Below are 22,743 nucleotides of genomic sequence, written 5' to 3'. Positions count from 1 at the left end.
AACTTACCTTGCAGCTACTATCATTGTAACAGTACCACTTTTCATTGGGGTTTTTGGCATACGTGACATAATGGCCTCCTCCCAAGATTCCTGAATGGCACTAATAAATAACAGTAATGTAAGTATTATTTTCGTTACAGACAAAATTTAGATTATAAATATACTATCCTAATTAATTACACACGTCACAAATATTTACCATCTTACAAAAAATAACACTTGGAATACTTGGAAAAAGAAATGAATAAAACTAAGGCAATTTTGTTACAGATACTTCTAGCCTGCTGCATCTCCATTTAGGCTTCTGGAATTTTGTGCAGAGGAACATTCACTTGGTAATGTAATTTTACTACACTGAATGTAACACCAAAGAACTGAGATCACTGCAAGACAAAAGAAGAATTAGGCCATTCAGCCATCGAATCTGCTCTAGTATTCCATCATGGCTGATTTAGATTCTCTCTCAACCCCATTATCCTGCTTTCTCTCCATAACCTTTGACATCATGACTAACCAAGAACCTAGCAACCTCTGCTTTAAATATACCCAATGTCCTGGATTCCTCAGCCATCGGTGGCAATTAATTCTACAGATTCACCACCTTCTGGCTAAAAAAAATTTCTTCAGATCTCTGGTCTAAATGGACATCCTGCTAAATAGCTGTGCCCTCTGATCCTAGACTCACCATCAGAAATATTCTAATCACATCCATTGTATCTAGGCCTTTCAATATTCAATAGGTTTCAATGAGATCCACCCTCATTCTTCTAAACTCCAGTAAGTATAGGCCCAGAGTCAAACGCTCCTCATAGGTTAACCCTTTCATTCTCAGAATCATTCTCGTGAACTTCCACCAGACCCTTTCCGATACAGCACATCTTTTCGTAGATAATAAGCCCAAAGCTGCTCATAATATTCCAAGTTCAGTCTGACCAATGTCTTATAAAACCTCAGCATCACATCCTTGCTTTTTATATTCTAGTCCTCTTGAAATGAATGCAAACATTGCATTTACCTCCCTTACCACCAACTTAAGCTGCAAGTAATCCTTTAGGGAATCCTGCACAAGGACTCCCAAGTCCCTTTGCACCTCTGAACTATGAATTTTCTCTCCATTTCAGAAATAGTTTACCCCTTTATTCCTTCACCCACAGTGCACAACCATACCCATACACTTCTCTACACTATATTCTGTCACTTCTTTACTATGAAGCCATCAACACTGTCATCCAAATCATTGACATATAACATGAAAAGAAGTGGTCCCAATACCCCCGTGGTACACCATTAGTCACTAGCAGCCAACCAGAACAGGCCCCCTTTATTCCAACTCTTTGCCTCCTGCCAATCGGCCAATCTTCTATCGATGCTAGTTAGCATCTTTCTTGTACTACCATGGGCTCTTATTTTATTATGCAGCCCCATGTGTGGCACCTTGTCTGAGGCCTTCTGAAAATCCAAGTAAACACCCACTGACTCTTTGTCTGTCCTGCCTGTTATGTCCTCAAAGAATCCAACAGATTAACAAAGAAGAAAGTCATTGAAAATTACCATGGCACACTGTGCCAATTATTCAGTGAAATAATTTTTTCAACCCCTCTCAAATCATTCTACAAGTTAAATATATTCCTCCAGTTAAAGACCTTTGATAAAGGAAACTGGCCTTTATAATTATGTTTTTGAATTTCAATTTTAAACTTCTGGGAGTCTATGATACAAAAACACAGTCTGGAAATTCTCCTCATAATTCTAAATTTTTAACGCTAACAGCATCCATGCAAATCTCCTCTATTCCCTGATGAGAATTGTACAAAGTACTCTAGCTGTGGCATAAATGTTTAATACAGTTAAATCATGACGTCCTTGCTCTTGTCAATTACATAACTAATAAAAAAATCTCATCATCCTAGCCCTGACTGAATTCTCTTAATGAACCATCACTTTCTCCCATCTTCAGCAGTGAATACCAGTTGAGGATTGTTACAGAATCTTTTGATACTCTGGTCTGTCCTGCAGTCAGCCAATCCCCCTGTCCATACAAAAGTTTAAATTGTGGGTGATCATTTTCTGGAATGTCCTCTCCACATAACTGTCAGTTATCCAGTTCCCAGTAGTTAAGTTAGAGACTCCTTGTCACTACTTCTCATGGCTGTGTTCTATGTTCTAAGTCACCCTCTCACAAATTCCTTCGCTCACTAAATTCTTTTTCCTTATACTCAGAGGAAGTTGCACTTTGTTAAAATGTACCAAGTTTGAAAGGGTTTTGTACATTCGTATCCATTTAGCATACACTTAGGCTTGATGGAGATATGCCACATGGGGTTAAGACAGATGGTAACCAGAGGCAAATTTGCTCTCTTCAGAAATTAATAAAACAGTACAGCAGGGAAATGGTGAAAATGCTCACGAAGCCTCATATAAAATGTCCTACTGAGTTATATGCTGAAGGCATTTTCCTACAGTGACAAGGATGATATAATATTGACCACAAGCTATCTATAGGAACTGGAGTAGAGTAGAATCAATGGAAGTTGGACACTAATGTAGTACCTGAGATCTGACAGCCTGGATTGACAATAGAGAAGTATGAAAATGAATTTTTGAAGCTTTTTAATTGCTGTGGAATAGATCAACAGGATTTGTTTGCTGTTACTTAATTAAATTGAGGTAAGTTTACTTGGTAATGCAATTAAAATTTACAAGTTGTGACTAAAAAAAACAGTTGAAGCTAACTTTAAAATTCAATGCATTGCTTTCAAAAGGTACTGCGCCATGATTAACAGTCCTTTGTCTATTCATTGAAAATTATTTTTATCATTTTGGAGAATGCTTCCTTATGTTATCTAATTATCATAATCTCTTAACCCAGATAACTGGGTGGACTGGAGACTATAAACTGTCATTTTTCTATTATGCAAAAGCCATCTGTTTCCCAGTGCATTGCGAGAGGAAATGCTAAACATCAACTTTTTAAAAAAAAAGGTAGCTTGAAGTCAGTCAAGTTTATCTTTATATTAGTGGTTTCTTCAGAAAGTGCATTTCATTAGCTCCATAGAACTTGAGGAAAAGACCAAGTTTTGTGCCACTATTCAACTTGATAGATTCATCAATCAATGATATCAGCTTCAAAGTTCAGAACTTTGCAGATTCACAAGGAAATGGTTTAGATAAAAAAATAAAAATAAAAAAGCAGCAAAGTTCACCATTTATAAATCTTACATTTATGTACTATACATTTCAATATTTGTGTAACAATGAGAAAACTTATTTGGTTTACTCCATGCAATAGATATAAAATTACAGCACTTACTGAAATTGCATACAAGTTATATAGAGGGTTCGAAAGGTTTGGATCTCTTTGGTCATCTGAAGTTACATCTTCATTTGTGCGGTTTTCACACTCTCCATTACTAATACAACTCCCAAATCCATTTTGCTGTTTTTCGTGACACACTCCATTGACTAAAATCAATTCTGTATTTTGTGTTTTCACACCTTCCGGAATTATTCCCTCATTGCTCCCCTCAGAGCTCTTTGCCTTATCAGCGTCATCTACTAGTTGGTCCAAGTGGGCATTTCTAACATTCTTTATCTCCAATATTTGATCCACATTACAGTTACTCTCTTTGCTGTCATCCAGGTTTTCTTTACTGTTCGAAAGTTTGTTCTTCCCAAGTTGTGATAAACGTAGCAGTCCTCTGCTTTTTCCTTGTTTGGGACTGTTTGTAGGGCTGTTGTTTTTGCTTGATGAATTATTCTTATTTTTTCTCCTTGAAGGTGGAGATGCTGAAGTTGAAGACAAAAACTAAAGGTAAGCATTTGCATTGCAACAGAAAGTTTGTTCAGTTCAGCACCTCTGACTAGGAAAATAAATGCACCTCACTTTATTTGCAAGGCTAAATGAAGTTTTCTTTTAAACAGCTGTGACTATTGATTTTTGTAGAAATTCTTAACTTTATTTATATCTAGTTAATAAATGCTTAATTGAGAAACATGCAATTACAAACTAAATGAAACTTTAAGTAATAAGCATTAATATAATAAAACCAAACAATATAGTAAATTATAACAAGCATCAAATACCTTTCACATTTAAAATGCCCAAGTTTACACCAGATTGTACTCCAAGACCGTCACCAGTTTCCGAATCCTGGGTATTCCTCAAATCTGATTTCCTTAGCTCCATTTGTGCAGTCTGCTGTTCAGTCTGCATTAAATCACGAGGTACCAAAAAAGCACCAGGGTCAAAACCTTCTCTGGGGAATTTAACAATCTTCTGTGATTTAATCCAGCGGCCATTAACAAACTGGAATCTTTTCAAGTGAATTATCTGTTGAGAAAATGCATTATACAGTTAGTATATAAAATGTTTTATTGGTGAATTGTTTTGGGCCAAATAACTTAAGATTCTTAAATATTATTTATCACATTAAATACACTAGAATTACCCCATCTGCATTTACTGTCAAAACTTATTATTTATAATCTTAGGTAAACAATGTTTTTTTTTGTCTCTCAGAACCCGCTTATCTTCTTGCACGTATCAGTCAGCAAAACAACAGTAAAATTATATTATAGAAACTAAAAGGTTTGAACAAAATATGATTAGGAATAATCAGCATGGCGTGCCTTACAAGCCTGATTGAATTTTTTTTGAGGATGTCACTAAACACCTTGATGAAGGTAGAGCAGTAGATGTAGTGTATATGGATTTCAACAAGGCATTTGATAAGGTACTCCATTGCAAGGCTTATTCAGAAAGGCATGGGATCCAAGGGGACCTTGCTTTGTGGATCCAGAATTGGTCTGGCCACAGAAGGCAAAGGCTGGTAGTAGACAGGTCATATTCTGCATGGAGATTGATGACCAGTGGCGTGCCTCAGGGATCTGTTCTGGGACCCCTTCTCTTCACGATTTTTTATAAATGACCTGGATGAGGAAGTGAAGGGACGGGTTAGTAAATGGTTGGGGGTGTTGTGGATAGTGTGGAGGGCTGTCAGGGGTTACAGTGGGACATCGATAGGATGCAAAACTGGGTTGAGAAGTGGTAGCTGAAGTTCATTTTGGTAGGCCAAGTACAATGGCAGAATATAGTGTTAATGGTAAGACTCTTGGCAGTGTGGAGGATCAGAGGGATCTTTTGGTGCAAATCCATAGGACACTCAAAGCTGCTGTGCAGGTTGACTCAGTGGTTAAGGAGGCATATGGTGCATAGGCCTTCATCAACCGTAGGATTGAGTTTAAGAGCGGAGAGGTAATGTTACAGCTTTATAGGACCCTGGTCAGACCTCACTTGGGAGTACTGTGCTAAGTTCCGGTCACCTCACTACAGGAAAGATGTGGAAACTGTAGAAAGGGTGCAGAGGAGATTTACAAGAATGTTGTCTGGATTGGGGAGCATGCCCCATGAGAACAGGTTGAGTGAAGTTGGCCTTTTCTCCTTGGAGCAACAGAGGATGAGAGGTGACCTGGTAGAGGTGTATAAGATGATGAGAGACACTGATCGTGTGGATAGTCAGAGGCTTTTTCCCCAGGGCTGAAATGGCTAACATGAGAGGACACAGTTTTAAGGTGCTTGGAAGCAGGTACAGAGGAGATGTCAGGGGAAAGTTGTTTGTTTGTTTTTTTACGCAGAGGGTGGTGAGTGCGTGGATTGGGCGGCCAGTGACAGTGGTGGAGGCGTATACGTCAGGGTCTTTTAAGAGACTCCTGCATAGGGACATGGAGCTTAGAAAAATAAGGGCTATGGGAAACCCTAGGTAATTTCTGAACTAAGAAGGGCCTGTATTGTGCTGTAGGTTTTCTTCTAAAATTACTTTTACTTTTTAAATATGGAGGAGTGAAAGTTATTTAAGTGTGTGCGCGCTTGATAAAATTAAGAGCCTTTATTCTCAGTACCAATATTGGTGGAAGCCTCCAGAGATCAAGTTTCTTTGTTGCCAGGCGATGAGTTTTGCATTTGGAGCAATAATATAGCTCATCCTCCCCCAATTCCTCCTCACTGGTGAAACCCCGGAGGCAGCTGTCCAAATTAATAGGCTCTGCTTGTGCTCGTCGACTCTGTTCAACACTTTCATGTTCCTCACATATCTGACAATTTAAAACAATTAAAAATCATGATTAATCTTAGTCTTCACACATCGTTGCATAGTTGCCAGTTAGAAGTTTGTGTTAGCATATGCATTTAATGTGTGCTGTTGTCAGACTATTGGAATGGCAAAAAAAAATATGAAATAACAACAAATTCTACAACTTGTTACACTGCTATGGAATGAATAAAATATTTACCCTCTCTTGTGATGTCTGATATCGAAGGTGTAAAGCAGTTGGATCCCAGTCAATGGCTATGTAAGCATTCCCAACACAAGCTCTTTCATTGGAACATTCGATCTTGCACCCCCTGCAGAATCTGCAACAGCCAAAGTACAAACATGGTTTAGGCGAAGAAATATACTACTTGTACTACTGGTAAAGGGAAATCATGTACATTAGGAGAAGAATTTTAATACTTTCTGCATTTTCTTTATTTTGAACAATAAAATACTTGATACTTTTTTAAATAAAGGTAGATTTGTTTTCATTTTCAATATTTTATCTTTTGCATACAATGCCAGGCTGATGGCTGGCTGTAAGCAATTCACCAGTCTAGTTTTAAAGAGAACTTTGGTACTTTGGTGTGTATCAGATTTCTGCTGCAGTTAGCATGAATCTTGCTAATGGGACAATGACCACATAATACTGATAACTTAGCAACTGAGCAGCTGTCATACAAGGTTGATCCTATGAACCATATTCTCTGGTTTGAAAAATGCATATACTGTATAATCAACTGGATACTAAGCAATGACCTTAACACCACAATCATTTTACCAGTTATCATAAATTCTTGATAAGCTTGCAAAAACTTTAAATGATTTTAATTCTTACCTGTACCATGAACACCACGAGCAGGAATTTCCATCTTTATGAACAACTCGAAGAGTGAATGGATACTGATAGCCCATACTGTCATCACTAGAAGAGAAATATAATATTAATCTTTAAAGAAGCAAATGAAGCTTTATGAAATTGATTTAAAAAATAATCACAGCATAATCTTGAAAATCAATGGATAACGATTTCAAAAGATGTGTAGGGAATGCTCAAGTAAAAACAATATTCTGAAAGAAAAGAAACAATATAGGTTGACCAAACTTAAAATGGAGCAGATTGTGTAGAAGACAATAGAGATTAGTTTATCTTAACAGAAACTACAGCATGAGATAAGATGAAACAAGCTTGTATTTACTTAAGCGCTCATACATCCTCAACTCCAGGTCTATTTAAAGCAATTAAAACAGCAGAACATAGTTTGACAATATAGTTAACTGCTTGAAAATGTAGAATGAATGGTAGCAATACTATCGGATTAATTCTGCTCCTGTGTCTTATAGTTTAGCAAATTCTCTGGTTAAAAATATTGTTATTAACTTCAGAATATATGGCTATCAACTCAGATTCCAAATCTTGGACTGCAATAAATGATCAGTGCTTTTCTGCCAACATTAAATGGGGACAACAAGGATATATGTAGACCAAGATAGTAGGAAAATTTATAATTATAACACTGTTCTTTCAGTTTAGATTATACCTTCATACATTTGAAGTTGACTTGAACGGATACCCTTTGATTCCAAAGTAAGAGTTTGACAAAAGTAAGACAATGAGGAGTTCAATTGGATAGATGATCGATTGTTTACTGCTAAACTGCAGAGATCTTGCCTAATATTGCCATGCTGCATGTCACTATGAAAATCAATGTAAATGGCAACAAAATTAGTAGAGGTTCAATTCTATCACCTTGATGGGTAAACTACCAATAATTCTCCCTCTTTTCAAACCATTACAAAAGGCATTTGCATTGAATGGCAAATCAATAGATTCCAGGCAAAATTTGGAATCTGGGAATTCAAAAGATTTCTCTTTTTTTTGGGATGAAGGTGAACAATGAGATGCAATAAAAAGTATTGCATCTGATCAGAACACTGAGCTTAGGCCACAAAATGCCAAGTTTATTGTGGAAAAACAACTTAAGAAGGTAAGAATGATAGGAAACAGCTGGTCTGCTTGCTGGTACACAGAAACATGGTATTGATAAACAGATACCATATTGATAATACACATGCTTGTGCGTGTGAGCATATAGAATTGGGCTGATTGTTGTATGAATAATATACTACATTATGTAAAAATGTTTCAAATCAAATTATAAACTTACAGTATCATAATTTTCAATACAGACCAATTACAAGGGGATGAAGGTACTTAAATTTGTATCTACAAGCACAGGTATATCTTTCTAAATTTATTAAAGAACATCTGTTTTCACAAATTTCATCGGAGATAGAAAGAGCATCATGAAATAAAAACAAAATCAGCAAATAAGAGAGAGCGAAGATTAAAAAAAACCATAAGATATAGGAGCAGAATCAGGCTACGTGGCCCATTGGGTCAGCTCCACCATTTTATCAAGGCTGATCCAATTTTCCTCTCAGACCCAATCTCCTACCTTTATCCCTTAATGTCTTGACCAGTCAAGAATCTAATAACCTCTGCTTAAATTTAATATCTAAAAACCATGAACATAACATGCGTTCCTCAGATTTTAAATAAAATCCCCAGATTTTAAAAACATTACTTCATTGCTGGATAATAACTTAATGTGTTGGTTACGGTGTAACTTTATTTACATGGTTACCCTGTAAGTCTGGCATTTTTAATGAAAATACTGAGCCAAGTGAGTGCTCTCTGTGAAATGGAAGAAATTGCCAGCCCTTCAGGAGTTTGCATGTGTGGTTTAAAAGAAACACAGAATTCCTAGCATTGTGTATTCATGTTCCTCCAAAAAGTTTTGTGTCTTCTCTTAAGAACGCGAGATCTTAGACTAGATGCAACATTTATTTTATGTGAAAAACCCACCATTTAATCCCCTGAAGAATGTCAGAAGAAATATCATTAGAAAAGCTTTTACTGCAGTTCATGTAAACTATGTTAGAACTTACATCAACTAGTAAAAAAAAATACACTGAGGAGTGAAAATTAATATTACTTGCACTGACCAGTCTTGAGCATGGTTGCTTGCTTCCTGAGGTGGCAAAGGACTGGCAAGCCGTGACACCTGTATCCATACAGAATCATAGAGGTCTTTCTTGCGTGTATGTATGGTGCAGGGTACAATAAGTGGCATACCAAACAGGCTGGGGCGATTTTTCTGGGAGGACAGAAAATACAGTTCTGTCCGCATCTGTATAAAAGATAAATAATAGAATGAGCCAGGTTGCACACAAGATGTGCTGTTACAATGATATATCATTGGGTATTAGGATATAGCAATGTACCTCTGATGATCAAGCAAAAGCAAAAAAAGGGAAAAAAAATAATCAATATTGCTAAATTTTTCGAGGGATGAAAAATAGAATCATACTGAACAATTCCCAAGTCCTCATTGGTCAATCACAGTTTAACAAAGATAGATTCTAAATTTTGGCAATCAACTTCTCTCAGGAGGAATGCCATCAGACGTAGTAACTTCAGCATTTGGTGTTCCAATAGATAATTTATAGATGTTACAGGTCAGCTATATCAATTTAATGATGAAATAAGAAGATGACTGAATAAAAGTTGAGGTTAAGTGGTAGAATTAAATACCAAAATTACCAGAACCCAGTTTGAAAAGTCAGATCTCCAAAATTCACAAAAGATAGAGTAACTCTTCAGTGAGGTAAGTAAACTGCTGAAAACTGAATGATCATTGGATTATTCTACATTCTTTATCATCCTCTCAGATATAACATTGCGTTTTAATTCAAATGATGTTAAATGAGAAATCACTTCTTTAAATACACTACAACACTTCAACAAGATTTACTACATTGATGAATAGCTGAATTTATTTTACTATATTTGACAGCACAGTTCATATTGATACACATGGAATACAGAATTGGTTTTGCGATTATAATACAAGGCTAATGTTTATTTCAATTTTTAAATGGTAACTTTGTTTTGAAGAAGTGCATTACCATTTTTCTGTGAACTGCAATGATGTATCCTATGAATGGATTATCATTAACCCCTGGCAAATGTCCATTAGGTAGTCCATTTGAGAGACTCTTCTCATTGTCAGCTGGCACCTCAGTACTAGGAATTCCATTCGGAATCAGATTTGGCTTCATTGGATTTGCATTTGAAGACTGGTTAAGCCTCCCATTATTCAATGGCACCTGGGAGGAATCTTACAAATAGAAGAAAACAACACTTTAATAAATAATGCAAAATTATTTCAAAACATATTGCATTCAAATAGTTCCTTGTGTTACTTGTGTCATCGAGGGCAATCAAAACTAATTGTCTTACAAATGGTTCCAAATACTTTTCACCACCTTCAGGAGTAACCAGCTTGACAAAATAATTATTGTGTATAGGAGAGCAACTCCAAATTGTTTGTGTGAAATTCTTAATTACCATTTTCACAGCAATATTAATCAACTTAATTAACAGGTTACTGGTTCAATGAGAACAGCAAACAACAGTGATAGGGGAACTTCAGAGCACCACGTTAAGCCTTTTAATATCACCAATCCATATTACCACAATACAGTTGCAAATTGACATCATTAGAAACTACACTAATGCAAATAATTGAATTTTCCCATTTGAAATTTCCCATTTAATTAATCAACAATGCTAATGCCTGCAACCTGTTAAGTCTTTTGTGGATTTGGGTCTGGTCCAGCATCTTTAATTTTTATTGGACATCATTGATCAATGAGGGAAATCTCATGACATCAGGTTAAATGTGAGCATAGAAACTTCTTTATTTTTGCATGCAAGCTGTCCTTTTGAACATCACTTGCAAGAGCACAAAACATAAATCAGATGGCTGATATTTTTCAGTATTTGCACTAATCCTAACAAATGTTTACTACCTACAATTTATCCATGTTCACAACTATACCCATGCACATCTCAATGGAATATTACCTGTTTGTACAGGAGAAGTGGCTGAGGTTGGTGATCCTGGAACAGGGATCTCAAAAGCACAAAGGTAACCATTTGCTGACAGGCGCACTTTCTGGTTATCCTGAGGAAAATTCTGATTAAAACAAAAATCATTTACTAGGTTACAGCTTATTTTATATTTCTATTAATTAAAAGGATTGTAATTTTATTTTAGAAAAATCAGAAGTTGTGCATGTTCATCAAATATTACACCTGACCAATTTATGACTACTCTCCAGAATACAGCTAGATTAAGTTTATGCTTTGAATTTCCCAAATTTTATTCTACATCAACTGAAGGCCTACATTCCATTAGTTGTTTGTTTTGAGAGGATTCCATTAAGAATTTAAATCTTAATTTCAACTCAATAAGCAGCACAGTTTATGTAGGAGCTGTTCAATGCACAGTTGTTTCTGAAACACGAAAAAGGATACTCACTTTTATATTGGAACCATGAACCTCTCCCAGCAAGATCTGCTCTGATTTTAGTCCACATAACTCACTTAATTGCTTTTTTAAACCAGTATATTTCTCGTCCACATTCAATCGTAAACCATATCGGACTGGTGTTGAACCATCTAATTTGATAACTGAAAGAGAAAGTATTGACTTATCAGATTACCAAAACCTTTACCATTTTAGTTTTTAGCAACATAATCCAAACATTAATCCATTCCTTCAGTAGAACTTTACTCAATCTGGAGGTTGAAAAAGAATCAAAATGTTCCTGGGTGACTTTTTTTTTCTTAATTAGAAGCTATGGAACATCTGAATACATCTGTCCTTTAATGCCTTATTCATCATAAAACAGCAATTGTTTAGGTAACAATACAAAATAATCATTGAGGATCTACCTAGTAAATAAATGGAAGTATCTTACAGAGTGTTCATCTTTTCATTCTCTGTAACTTGCTAGTTTTCATCTGCATATCCACCAACCACTCATCCCGTATTTCTTCTTTTACAACTTTAGTCAATCCTGAAACATGACACTGCTTCTCTTTCCTGCTACCTCAATTCTCCAATCCCACTTCCAATGACTACTGTCTTAGGTTTGCTACACATCTCCAACAAAGGTTTCCATCCAGGTATGTTGTAACCCTTGAGACTCAATTCTGCATTTAGCAATTTCAGATACTCTTTTTTCCATGCACCAGAACTGTAATACAGTCAGCTTCTGTTTCCCCAAAATGCTGTCTGATCTGAGTATTTCCAGCAATTGCTCTATTCTGCCCTCACAGTAACAGTATGTTGATTTCTTTCTTTTCCTAACTGCCCTCATTCATTTCCCTCTGCCTACATTGCTTCAGACAGGTTAACTATGATTAACTAGAAAGCACTGAAAGCAATTGCATCACCCAGACAATTTTGTCTTATCCTATTAGACATTCTTTTTGCTCTCTCTTCACTCATCCCCCTTTCTGCAGCTTAAAATGTACTTATTTTTGTACTTTAGCAGCTGTGACAAAAGACAATAGATCTGAAACATGAACTCTCTCTCTCTCAACAGATGCTATCTGTCTTAGTGAGGATCTCCAACATTTCTTCTTTATATTCAAAAAGATGCTTAATAAGGTGCCATGTTTGGCATGACTTTTACCACAGACGTCTTCAGACCATCTATCAAAGTGATTCTGTGATGCAAAATACCCTTCCTCTCTAGCTATTTATGTGCTTCAATCTCCAACATCAACATTACTGCTTTACATTTCCATTTCACATGCTAAACACCTTTAAAAAATGGCAAATTGTAATTAGACTGCCAGATTTGTATAGCAAGTCCACACCCAAAGGCATAAATTTGTTCTAATTCAACTCATGCTCTTTGAATAATTTTACTTTGTTGTATGCCGATGTCAACTCAAATGTTCTGAGCAACTTTTCTATCTAAATATTCTTACTATATTTTCAAAGTACAGAAAGACTGAGAGATGAATATTATAAATTATTTCTCTCCAAATGAGAAGGGAGGTATAAGAGGGAAGAAAGAAATACACAATTTCTGCTTTGACAGTTAAACAATTTTGGGTTTGCACAACAATGGCTCTGTCATGGAGAGAGTGAACAGCACAAAGTTCCTTGGTGTGCACCAAACAGGCGATCCAACCTGGATCCACAGCACCTCTTCATTAGTCAAGGCGGCACAACAGCATCTATATTTTGAGGAGCTTGAGGTGTGTAAGGCTCCTGCACCCATTCTAACAACTTTCGTCAGGAACATCATTAAGAGTGTCCTATCTGGCTGCATCATTGTATGGTATGGTATGGAATCTGTAAGGTATTGGAATCAATGCCAAAGGATAGTAAAAACTGCTGAGAGGTTTGCTGGGGGCTGCTTCGCTCCTATTAGTAACATTTACCAGGATTATATGAAGATATAATTGAGGATCCTTACCACCCATCCTGCTAACTCTTTGACCCACTACCATCAGGGAGGTCACACAGGAGTATCAGGACCAGGATTGTCAGACTGGGTAACAGCTTTTTCCCTCAGGCTGAGAGACTAACACCGCCACCAAGGTCTTGTTAATAGGACAGCGAGCCCTTTACCGTTCACCTGTGCTGTGCACTACATGCATTTTGAATTATACTTTATTAATTTATTTATGGTAATACTTTGATTGATGTTCTGTGTGTGATATATTTTTTGTCGGTGCACCATGGAACATTATTTTGTTTGGTTGCGGATATGTACAGTCAGATGACAATAAATGTGGACCTGAACTTGTTTGTTTCTAGTTATTTTGTATTAAGAAGCCACAGCAACTTTACAAACACCATCTTGCAGGAAGACTGAGAAAACTGGTGTAACAAAGGTAATTATTTTATTAGCTTTTCAGTTTATAGGCATTGCTGGCAAGGCCTATATTGCTAATCCAAACTGGCCATCTCAGTTCTTCAATCCCACTCTCATCACTGTCTTAGGCTTCATACGTAACTCCAACAAAGAGGTTGTAACAACAAACCTGTTATTTCTAGGTGTAGAAAGCTATCCATTGGCAGAGGCAAAGACAAAAAATTGAATGGATCAAATCGAACACTGATGTGACCACACGTTTTGCATTTGACTTGTGATTTTAGCTGCCCATGAAAAAGGTCAACAACAATTGATTTATTTCTCCTCAAGTGATTTTCCCATGCCTGCAAGGGTAAGACAAGTGTGAGAGCAGTGTTTGCCATTAGCAACATGATCATCAGGATCTCTTATAACCGTTAAAACATTCAGCTTTAAAGTATACACTGTGAATTGAAATGTTTTTCCCTTTAAAACATAAGTTAGAAGAAACAAATTTACAGATAGTACAGTTAAAAGTACTTATGCAGGAAGCATTTACACCAATATACAATTCTTACTTCATTTCAAATTTCAAATGATTGAAAACTGGAAAAGTTGCATTAATTAGCACGATAAGCAATTAAAATCCTGCCTGCTGATTATACACAGCAAGAAACATGGAATTATGTTTCATATTTCATAACGTTTCTCACAATTAAATGCTCCACATGATTTTAAAACAGGATTCCAGTTGTTCTTACTGCAATTATTTCTGTGCAATAAACTGACATAATTCGTCAAATTATGAACACGGTCTAAACACAACTCTAGTTTTCTCCCAGATTCATTTGCAGATTAATGTTATGAAATTGGTATTTCTGTATTTTCTCAAGGTACACTTTTTTTTCTATTTTTTTCTTGTCCAAATGATCAAAAGGCAAAGAAAAAGATGCAAAATAAGACCCTTCCTGGTGATCAAAGGAGAGAAACAATAAAGTTCTGAAAATTCACTTTTAAAATCAGACTGTTAAAACAGAACAAACTGGCAAACTCCAGTTTATTGTTAGGAATGTAAAATCCCCAAATCACTCCAAAGACCATTAAAAACCCAGAATATACTTTGATTACACAAATTTTGTATTTCAAATGTTTCAAAAAGAAACCTACTGACCTCTGCTGCAACCTCAAAATCTGGACGACCATCACTGTCCTTTAATTCTACGTAAGGCTTATCGTGAACTCTGTTGAGGTCTTCATGGAGACCATCCAACAAGAATGCGAGAAGCTCCTGAGAGTCCTGTTGCTGGAAACCATTAAATCTTGGAGCATATTTTGCTATTGTCCACTAAAATATAAAAATAAAATCCTTATGTTGATAAAAAGCAAACAAAATGCTTCTGTTGACAGTATTAATTCTTATTGTTCTCTCTCCTCTCTTACCCCTCCAAAAATCCCCTTTAGCATTAAAGCTTTATATTTAACCATTCATTTTTCAGGTTTGCAAAAACAAATGTCAAATCTGCACATTAGATGACTTCAATTCTGAAATTTTACCATTGTTACACATCCATCAGATTTCACATAATTAGGCCAGAAAGGATTATCTAACAGAAATATTTAATGCAGTACAAAATAGCAGCAAACACATCAAAAATCAAATATTCCAAATATGCCTCATTGATTCTATTAAAAATTGCCAGTACCAACACTTCTGAATTCAATACGTATTGATTAAGTTGCTAATACACATAGGTTTTATTCCATTAAGTATCTCATATTAATTTGGTGTCCTACCCTGAGTTTAAGTGGTGCTATATTTTTCTGAGTTCCACTCCACAACTCTTGGATAAGATCTCCATAACACTTGGCCATATGACCTTTCATTCCTAATGGATTAGCCCTGCATTAAATTACATACACAAATTACTTACAACAAACCAAAGTTATCTAATATTAGTGTCATGCAAAATTACACTGTTGACATTCAATTAAAAGTCAGGTGTCACTGGTTATTTCAGAGGCAATTACCCACTTTTGGTTGTAGTAACATTATTAATGTTGAGGACTCTCAAGAAGGCATTTAAAAAAGGCTAATGTAATAATCCAAACAGACATATTGTTCAAAATTAATTTTAGAATACTGCTGCATCTCACATTTCCCTTAACATGAGTATGTTGATACGTTACTTTTTGAAAAAAAGCATGATTTGCACATTTGAGTTCTGTGCCATTCACTTAGAAATATGGATATAATGTAACAAATACAAGACAAGTGCTTTAGCCAAGTCCTTTGGATTCCAGTTAAATGGGACATATTGGAACCAATACGTTTCAGTTCATTAAGGCGGCTGCCCCAATTTGCTGTAGTTTCATGGAGATAGTTGAAAAGGCATAAAAAAGATAATATTAAATCTGACATATAAACTGTATCTATATACATATATATACACACACACACATACATATACACATATATACATACACACACACATATATATATATATATATATATATAAAATCTGTATCCTTTTGCCCAAAAACATTTTGTTTTGAAAACAGCTGTTTAAAAATCGCATTCATTACTAGAAAGAATTAAAACTTGAGCATCATGTGCAAACTAATTATCTTGCCACAATTTTATCATTTAAATTTTTTGGTAATTCAATTCAAAGGTGCAATCTCATTGTACTGGAAGCCATTAAAAGGCAAAGTGCCATGTATGTTAGCAGTGCACTGGCCATGCTTGATATTATAAACTAAAAAATACAAGCAATATTGTATTGTATTGAGTACAGCTTAGAGATATGCTGCTGCAAATAGCAATAAACACAGTATAAGTTTATGGTCTTAGTGGATAAGTAACAAGTTTTTCACCACTTTCACTAATTCAGAGGGGAAAATTAGGTAGATCTTTTATCAGGCCTGATGTACTTGTTCAAGTATTTTAATAAATGCAACTTAATCATTTAGTGTAAAGTTAAAAACCTGGTTAATTCTAAAGAAAGCCCATCTTGTGGATTGAAAAGTTAATTCTGGAGTAGACCTTTTATCACCCTGGTTGTCTGCCTGACATGCTTAGTGTCTTCTTTATTTTCTGTTTCTTCCAGCATGATCCCATGCTGGAAATGAGTAGGGTCCAAGCAGTGCAAGATATCTGGTCCAAGCAACCAGCTGCACTACCAAGAAGGCACTGACAGACACTAAGTCTCTACACTACATCCACCTACCCAGTTGATAAGCTTGCCCTTTGTAGTTTATATTCTCTGCAATTTGTTTTCTCTTCCCCATTCTGACGGTCTTCAATCTGAAATGCTAACACTTTGTCTTTGCACATACTGTACGCTACCTCACCTTTGCGTTTCCTCCACTTTCTCCTTTTATTTCAGATTTTCCACAATCTGCATTTTTAAAATTCTAATTATTTTATGGGGCATGACATATAATCAAATTAAACGAAATGTGCCTTTTAACTGAAGTGTGACCACGGAAACTTTGGAAATGTATTATTGATTGCCTCCTCTGGAATAATGAAGACAAAGACAATTATAGACCATATAGTTAATTAGCTGCACTGGAATAATGAGGGCACCTCAAATGCCAATCAAAGGAGGGGGAAGAAATGAGTAAGAGTAATGTTAAAGAAAATAACAATTATATAATAATTGAAAAGTGGGTTTTAGTAATTGTTGACAAGCAGAAGGAAAATCATAGAGCTACCAATCTGACTTTTGAACAAATGAATCCTTAAAAATTTCAAACTTAATAAGTGATGTTATTTCTGCATGTGGACAATGCTAAAGTTAAGAACGTTGAATTGAATTATCAAAAGTCAACAATATGGTTCATTGTTGATATAATAGATCTAAGATGTGTGCTCGTGAATTATTATTTTGAATTAATGGTACAAAACCAAATATAAATAACATTTAAATGAAATCCTTTAGTATTATTTTCAGCAATTAATCAGTTCTTAACAAACACATTTGACAGCTCTTCTCCGAAGAGCTAGAAAGATTGCAAGTGCTGAAAATACTAATGAGAATATTTATACTTCGGCAAGCTCAAACCAAAACTACCGTGTAATAAAAATGGCACAATAGTTGTTGATAGATAGTAGTTATACAGTTAAAAAAAGATCATGTAATCAATCATGAGTTTGGCAGGACCACAATATCAAAATTGCAGAATAGTATGAAGTAATTCAGTACAAATAATACCTCACATCATGGCCACAACATGATCACTAAGCCACTCTAAATAATACTAACGAGTATTTACTTATGCTATATATGAATTGCTATATCATTCTTAATAAAATTAAATTGATGAATTTTGTTGAAAATTACTTTTAATCGAGGATTTGCAAATTAAGACTTCACAATATAAATTCAATAAAATCAAACTGCTTACAACATATCAGATCAGTTCAAATTTGATAATGAAATGCATAAGGAATAAATCAAATCTGTTGCGAGTGCAAATCTTCCACAATTTTGAAATAATTTTGGATTATTAGCAGTTTCACTTTTAAACTAATGATACAGAAACAGTTTCTGTACTGTTGTATTAATCAAAAGCAGGGTTCAAATTAATTTTGAAATTCCAATGAACACAAGGAAACTAGTCTCATTTATATCAATGAATTGAATTGAAATTCTTACCTATTGAGTTCGTAAAGATGTCTTCCTGAGATGAAGTACCGAGTAAGTGGCTGCGTGTTACTGACACATTGGATGCTGGAATTCATAAAGCATGTGTTTCCCAGGTTACTTAACCCTGTGGCACCTTTTTCAGTTGGAACTAGAACAAAAACATTAGTGAACCTAATTATGATGTACTTTATGAAGCTGGTAGCAACAAAAACAGGAATGGAAATTAGCAAATTAAAGTTTGATTGTAAATAAACAATGGAACATTTAACGTTTGTCACTCAAGGTACTGTTAATTAATTGAAAGATGGTTAATACATGCCCTGACTTCTTCATCACCAAGTCTGGGTACATCCCAAGTCCAGTCAAGTGACTTTTTATTGCCATTTCGACCATAACTGCTGGTACAGTACACAGTAAAAACGAGACTTTTTCAGGACCATGGTGCTACATGAACAATACAAAAACTACACTGAACTACGTAAAACAACACAAAACTACACTAGACTACAGATCTACCCAGGACTGCATAAAGTGCACAAAACAGTGCAGGGATTACAATAAATAATAAACACGACAATATGCACAGTAGAGGGCAGTAGGTTGGTGTCAGTCCAGGCTCTGGGTATTGAGGAGTCTGATGACTTGGGGGAAGAAACCGTGACATAGTCTGGTCGTGAGAGCCTGAGTACTTTGGTGCCTTTTGCCAGATGGCAGGAGGGAGAAGAGTTTGTATGACGGGTGCGTGGGGTCCTTCATACTGCTGTTTGCTTTACGGATGCAGAATCTTCTAAATGTCTCTAATGGCGGGAAGGGAGACCCTAATGATCATCTCAGCTGACCTCACTATCTGCTGCAGGGTCCCAACTTCTCTGACAGTTCAACAGAAGTAGCAGTACAAAGTACCCATCCATTTTGAGTAACAATGGAAGAAGCAGTTGATTATACACACTGGATGTACAGTGGGATGGAGACATCAACCTCTAAGAAGGGCTAATACCTGAATGACAAACTATCAAGATTCAACTGCAGCTGTTTGGAATGAAAACCTACATGAAAGGAAAATGCCACTTGGCCTTGTCAATCTACCCATCAGTCTATAAAGGGGGCGCAATCAACACAAGGTACATGTGGACAAACCACACTGCCTTTAACCTGAGCATTCCTTTTAAATGAGATACATTCCTGTCAGACATACTGTTCAAAAGTGGAATCATCATCATTAGGCATTAAGCAACAGGGCAGTTTTATCATAAATAATTCAATGCTTTGCAGTTGAACCCTATGTGGTGAACAATTAAACAACTAACTAGAGAAGCATGTTCTATTAACAGCCCCATCCTCAGTGAAGGTAGAGCTCAGCATTGTATCTGCTTGATAATGTGGAGAATTGCCCAGGGATGTCCCATCCACAAAAATCAAGACAAATCCAGCCCAGTGAATTATGACCACTTATGTCTATTCAAACATCAATAAAGTGATGGAAGGTGTCTTATCCACCACGAACCTGGTTGCTAATGCTCAATTTGGCTTTCACCAAAACTATTCAGCTTCTTATCCAATTACAAACTTGATGCAAACAGACAAGATGAGAGTGACAACCCTGACATTAAGGCAGCATTTGATGGATTGTAGCATTCAGAAGGGCCTGGTAAAACTGATATCAAAGAATCAAAGGGAAAACGCGTGTGAATGATTGTGCCAGTTGATGACCAATTAATTAAACTCTATGAATTTGTGATGTCAACTCCGTAGGACAGTGTCCCAGACCTGACCATCTTCAGTTCCTTTATCATCATCATTAGTCTATTATTAAATTCCAAGTAGAGATATTTGCTGATGCCTGCAATTCTCAGTTCCATCCATAAGTAATGAAGAAACCCATATCCATAAAAACTTGATCAACATTCCAACATGGATTAATTAAATGGCAGACAACATTACTACACAAATGTCAGATATAACCACCTCCAACAAACCTTACTAATATATTTTTAGTTGTTTTTGGGGTGACGGAGAAGAGTAAGGGCTCAAGTACAGTGCACTAGTGATCATTGAACAAATCATATTAAATGTTGTACTTCTTGGGCAAGTTCAAGTCTAGGTATTTTGTAAAGAACAACTTTTGAGCATCTACAACATCTCAGCAATATGACAGATTATATATTTGCCACTTGTCTGGCAGCTACAATGACACTCCAACAGGTTAACACCAGCATAGACAAGGAGTTCAATTTGACTGGCACTCCAGCTACCATTCTGAACATTCACTTACTTCAACAGCAGCACATTAATTACCATGCCAAGCCTTGTTTCTAATTTGTCAAACTCTATCACTTCCAGCATCTGGAAGGGAAAGGGCAGCGGATATCTAGAAATGTTACTGCCTGCAGTTACTTTGAATCATACACCATTTTCAATTGGAAGTATATGTCACAATTATTTTTATCATCAAATGTTATTAAACATCTCTTGCATTAAAGGACTGGGATAGTACATTTACCATAGAACAATAGTAGTTCAAGATTGCTCCCTTCAGAGACTTTTAAAGATTGCATTAAATGCTAACCTTGCCAATTTTAAGAATAGATATAACGTTACCTTACATCAATGTAACTATTCTCTATCAGCAGCCCAACAAGGACCATTCCAGACAAACACTGAATGTTTGATAGGGTTGTGGGTGGCAAGGTGGGATAGCTCGTTTGTAAAAAGATGCATAAGTGATTAGATGAGAAATGCAAAAATGTAAACACAAAAATAGAATTTAATTCATGGGGTGTAATACTTCACTACACTGGACAAGATTCCCAATAAAAGTTTCAAGGAATCCAAAACATTACAAGTTTGAGATTAACCAAAGGAATCCTTCTGAATTCATTTCCTTGAGATATTTGAGAATTCTGGGTCTTTCATATATATTAAGAAAATGGAATGCTTTTGTCAATCAGATTTTAGGGTATAAACTTCACATATGATGAAAAAGGGTTGTACATATTTCACAATCCAACTGAATAGGACATTTCCTCATCTATATGAACCCATTCTCACTGAACTGTACCTTTCTACATGTTAGAATAAATATTAGTGAAGGAGAAAAGCATAATTGTGGGGCCAACAGCAACAGTAGGTTTTATGGAAATCTAGGTATCCATATTTACAATATTTTAATCAAATATGTACCAAATATAACAATCTTCACACACAAGCAAGAAAGGATTAATGAGACATGCACAAATATCTTCAAATAGTTTTTAAAGTGCATAATCCCATTCATCTTGTTCACATATCTGAAGTAATTGATGTGAAAAATCTTTGCTTGCATTTTAAAAGCTTTCAATTATGTCTAAAATAAATTATATAAACAGCAAATTTGTTTATTAATGTTCCAGCAATTTCAATACACTGCTAAAATCAACTCGAGTTTGCACAATGACCCCACAATGTGGAATAAATTATTCACCTATACTTAAGAGCTAAAATTCTATGTTTGTACCTACCCTTGTGTCTGTCCATTTTGCTACTGTTTGCAATGAATGACATCTCCTCCGGCCAACTCATATCTTTGTTGCGAACTATTATAAGAAATGCAGGATATCAGGCTGATAGTATTGTAACAATGTTTGTACTTAGGTACTGGAAAGTCTCTTATGACAAAGTATTCTGAATTAAAGTTTTGCAATTCATTTCTAATCTCCCCGCTAAAGTCTAACCATGCATATAAAAAGAGAGGATTAACTCAATTCATGTTCCTTACTTTTTGATGTTTTACTGCTGCTGGGAAGAAGGAAGGAGAATTTAAAAATCTAGAATAACTGATCCTCTCAATTCTTTCATACTTGATGTGGGAAAGTACCTGGCCATCACTTAATGCAACTGCACAGTAACAAATTTGAGATCAGGAATGTATTGCTCTGGGAAAAATAGGCTTGAAGAGATACCTGCTTACCTACCACAACTTAGTTAACTGAAATTTAAATCTGCTGCAGGCAGTTATTTTCAAAGTTTGATGTACACAAGTTCTTTACTGAAAATGTAAAACAATTTAAATTTTCTTTGCTAAAATCACTAAATAATGGTGATTTAATTTGAAAACAAATTAGAATTAATTATAAGCCTCAAATATTGCAACACTCTTCAGAATGTTTTTTTAAATTTCTGAACTCTGTCATATGAACTGTAACATAAAAACATTAGTCATTTTAATGTGTTATTTCTATCCAAACAATACAGATGTGACCATGTACTCAGCAACTTGGAAATAAATGATGTACTCT

General features: G+C 35.6%; 1 protein-coding gene across 2 annotated transcripts in view; it reads right to left on the bottom strand.

Annotated features, from left to right (window-relative positions):
* usp32 (ubiquitin specific peptidase 32) overlaps nt 1-22,743 on the bottom strand; it is a 157,004-nt gene that overhangs the window by 4,296 nt on the left and 129,965 nt on the right. For both annotated transcript variants that reach the window (XM_063031935.1, XM_063031936.1), the window contains exons 19-33: nt 21,967-22,041; nt 18,479-18,617; nt 15,612-15,717; nt 14,989-15,162; nt 14,008-14,182; nt 11,480-11,631; nt 11,023-11,134; nt 10,062-10,273; nt 9,099-9,283; nt 6,928-7,014; nt 6,289-6,409; nt 5,899-6,090; nt 4,084-4,330; nt 3,311-3,786; nt 8-100 (exon numbers count right to left, since the gene is read on the bottom strand). In XM_063031935.1, coding sequence (XP_062888005.1) covers nt 8-100; nt 3,311-3,786; nt 4,084-4,330; nt 5,899-6,090; nt 6,289-6,409; nt 6,928-7,014; nt 9,099-9,283; nt 10,062-10,273; nt 11,023-11,134; nt 11,480-11,631; nt 14,008-14,182; nt 14,989-15,162; nt 15,612-15,717; nt 18,479-18,617; nt 21,967-22,041 — 2,546 coding nt within the window. The remainder of the gene's footprint in view (nt 1-7; nt 101-3,310; nt 3,787-4,083; nt 4,331-5,898; nt 6,091-6,288; nt 6,410-6,927; nt 7,015-9,098; nt 9,284-10,061; nt 10,274-11,022; nt 11,135-11,479; nt 11,632-14,007; nt 14,183-14,988; nt 15,163-15,611; nt 15,718-18,478; nt 18,618-21,966; nt 22,042-22,743) is intronic.

Source organism: Mobula hypostoma, chromosome 23 (genome assembly GCF_963921235.1).
Source record: "Mobula hypostoma chromosome 23, sMobHyp1.1, whole genome shotgun sequence".
In the NCBI taxonomy this organism is placed as follows: domain Eukaryota; kingdom Metazoa; phylum Chordata; class Chondrichthyes; order Myliobatiformes; family Myliobatidae; genus Mobula; species Mobula hypostoma.
The sequence above is the reverse complement of the archived record's forward strand: the minus strand, read 5'-3'. Positions and strand labels throughout refer to the sequence as shown.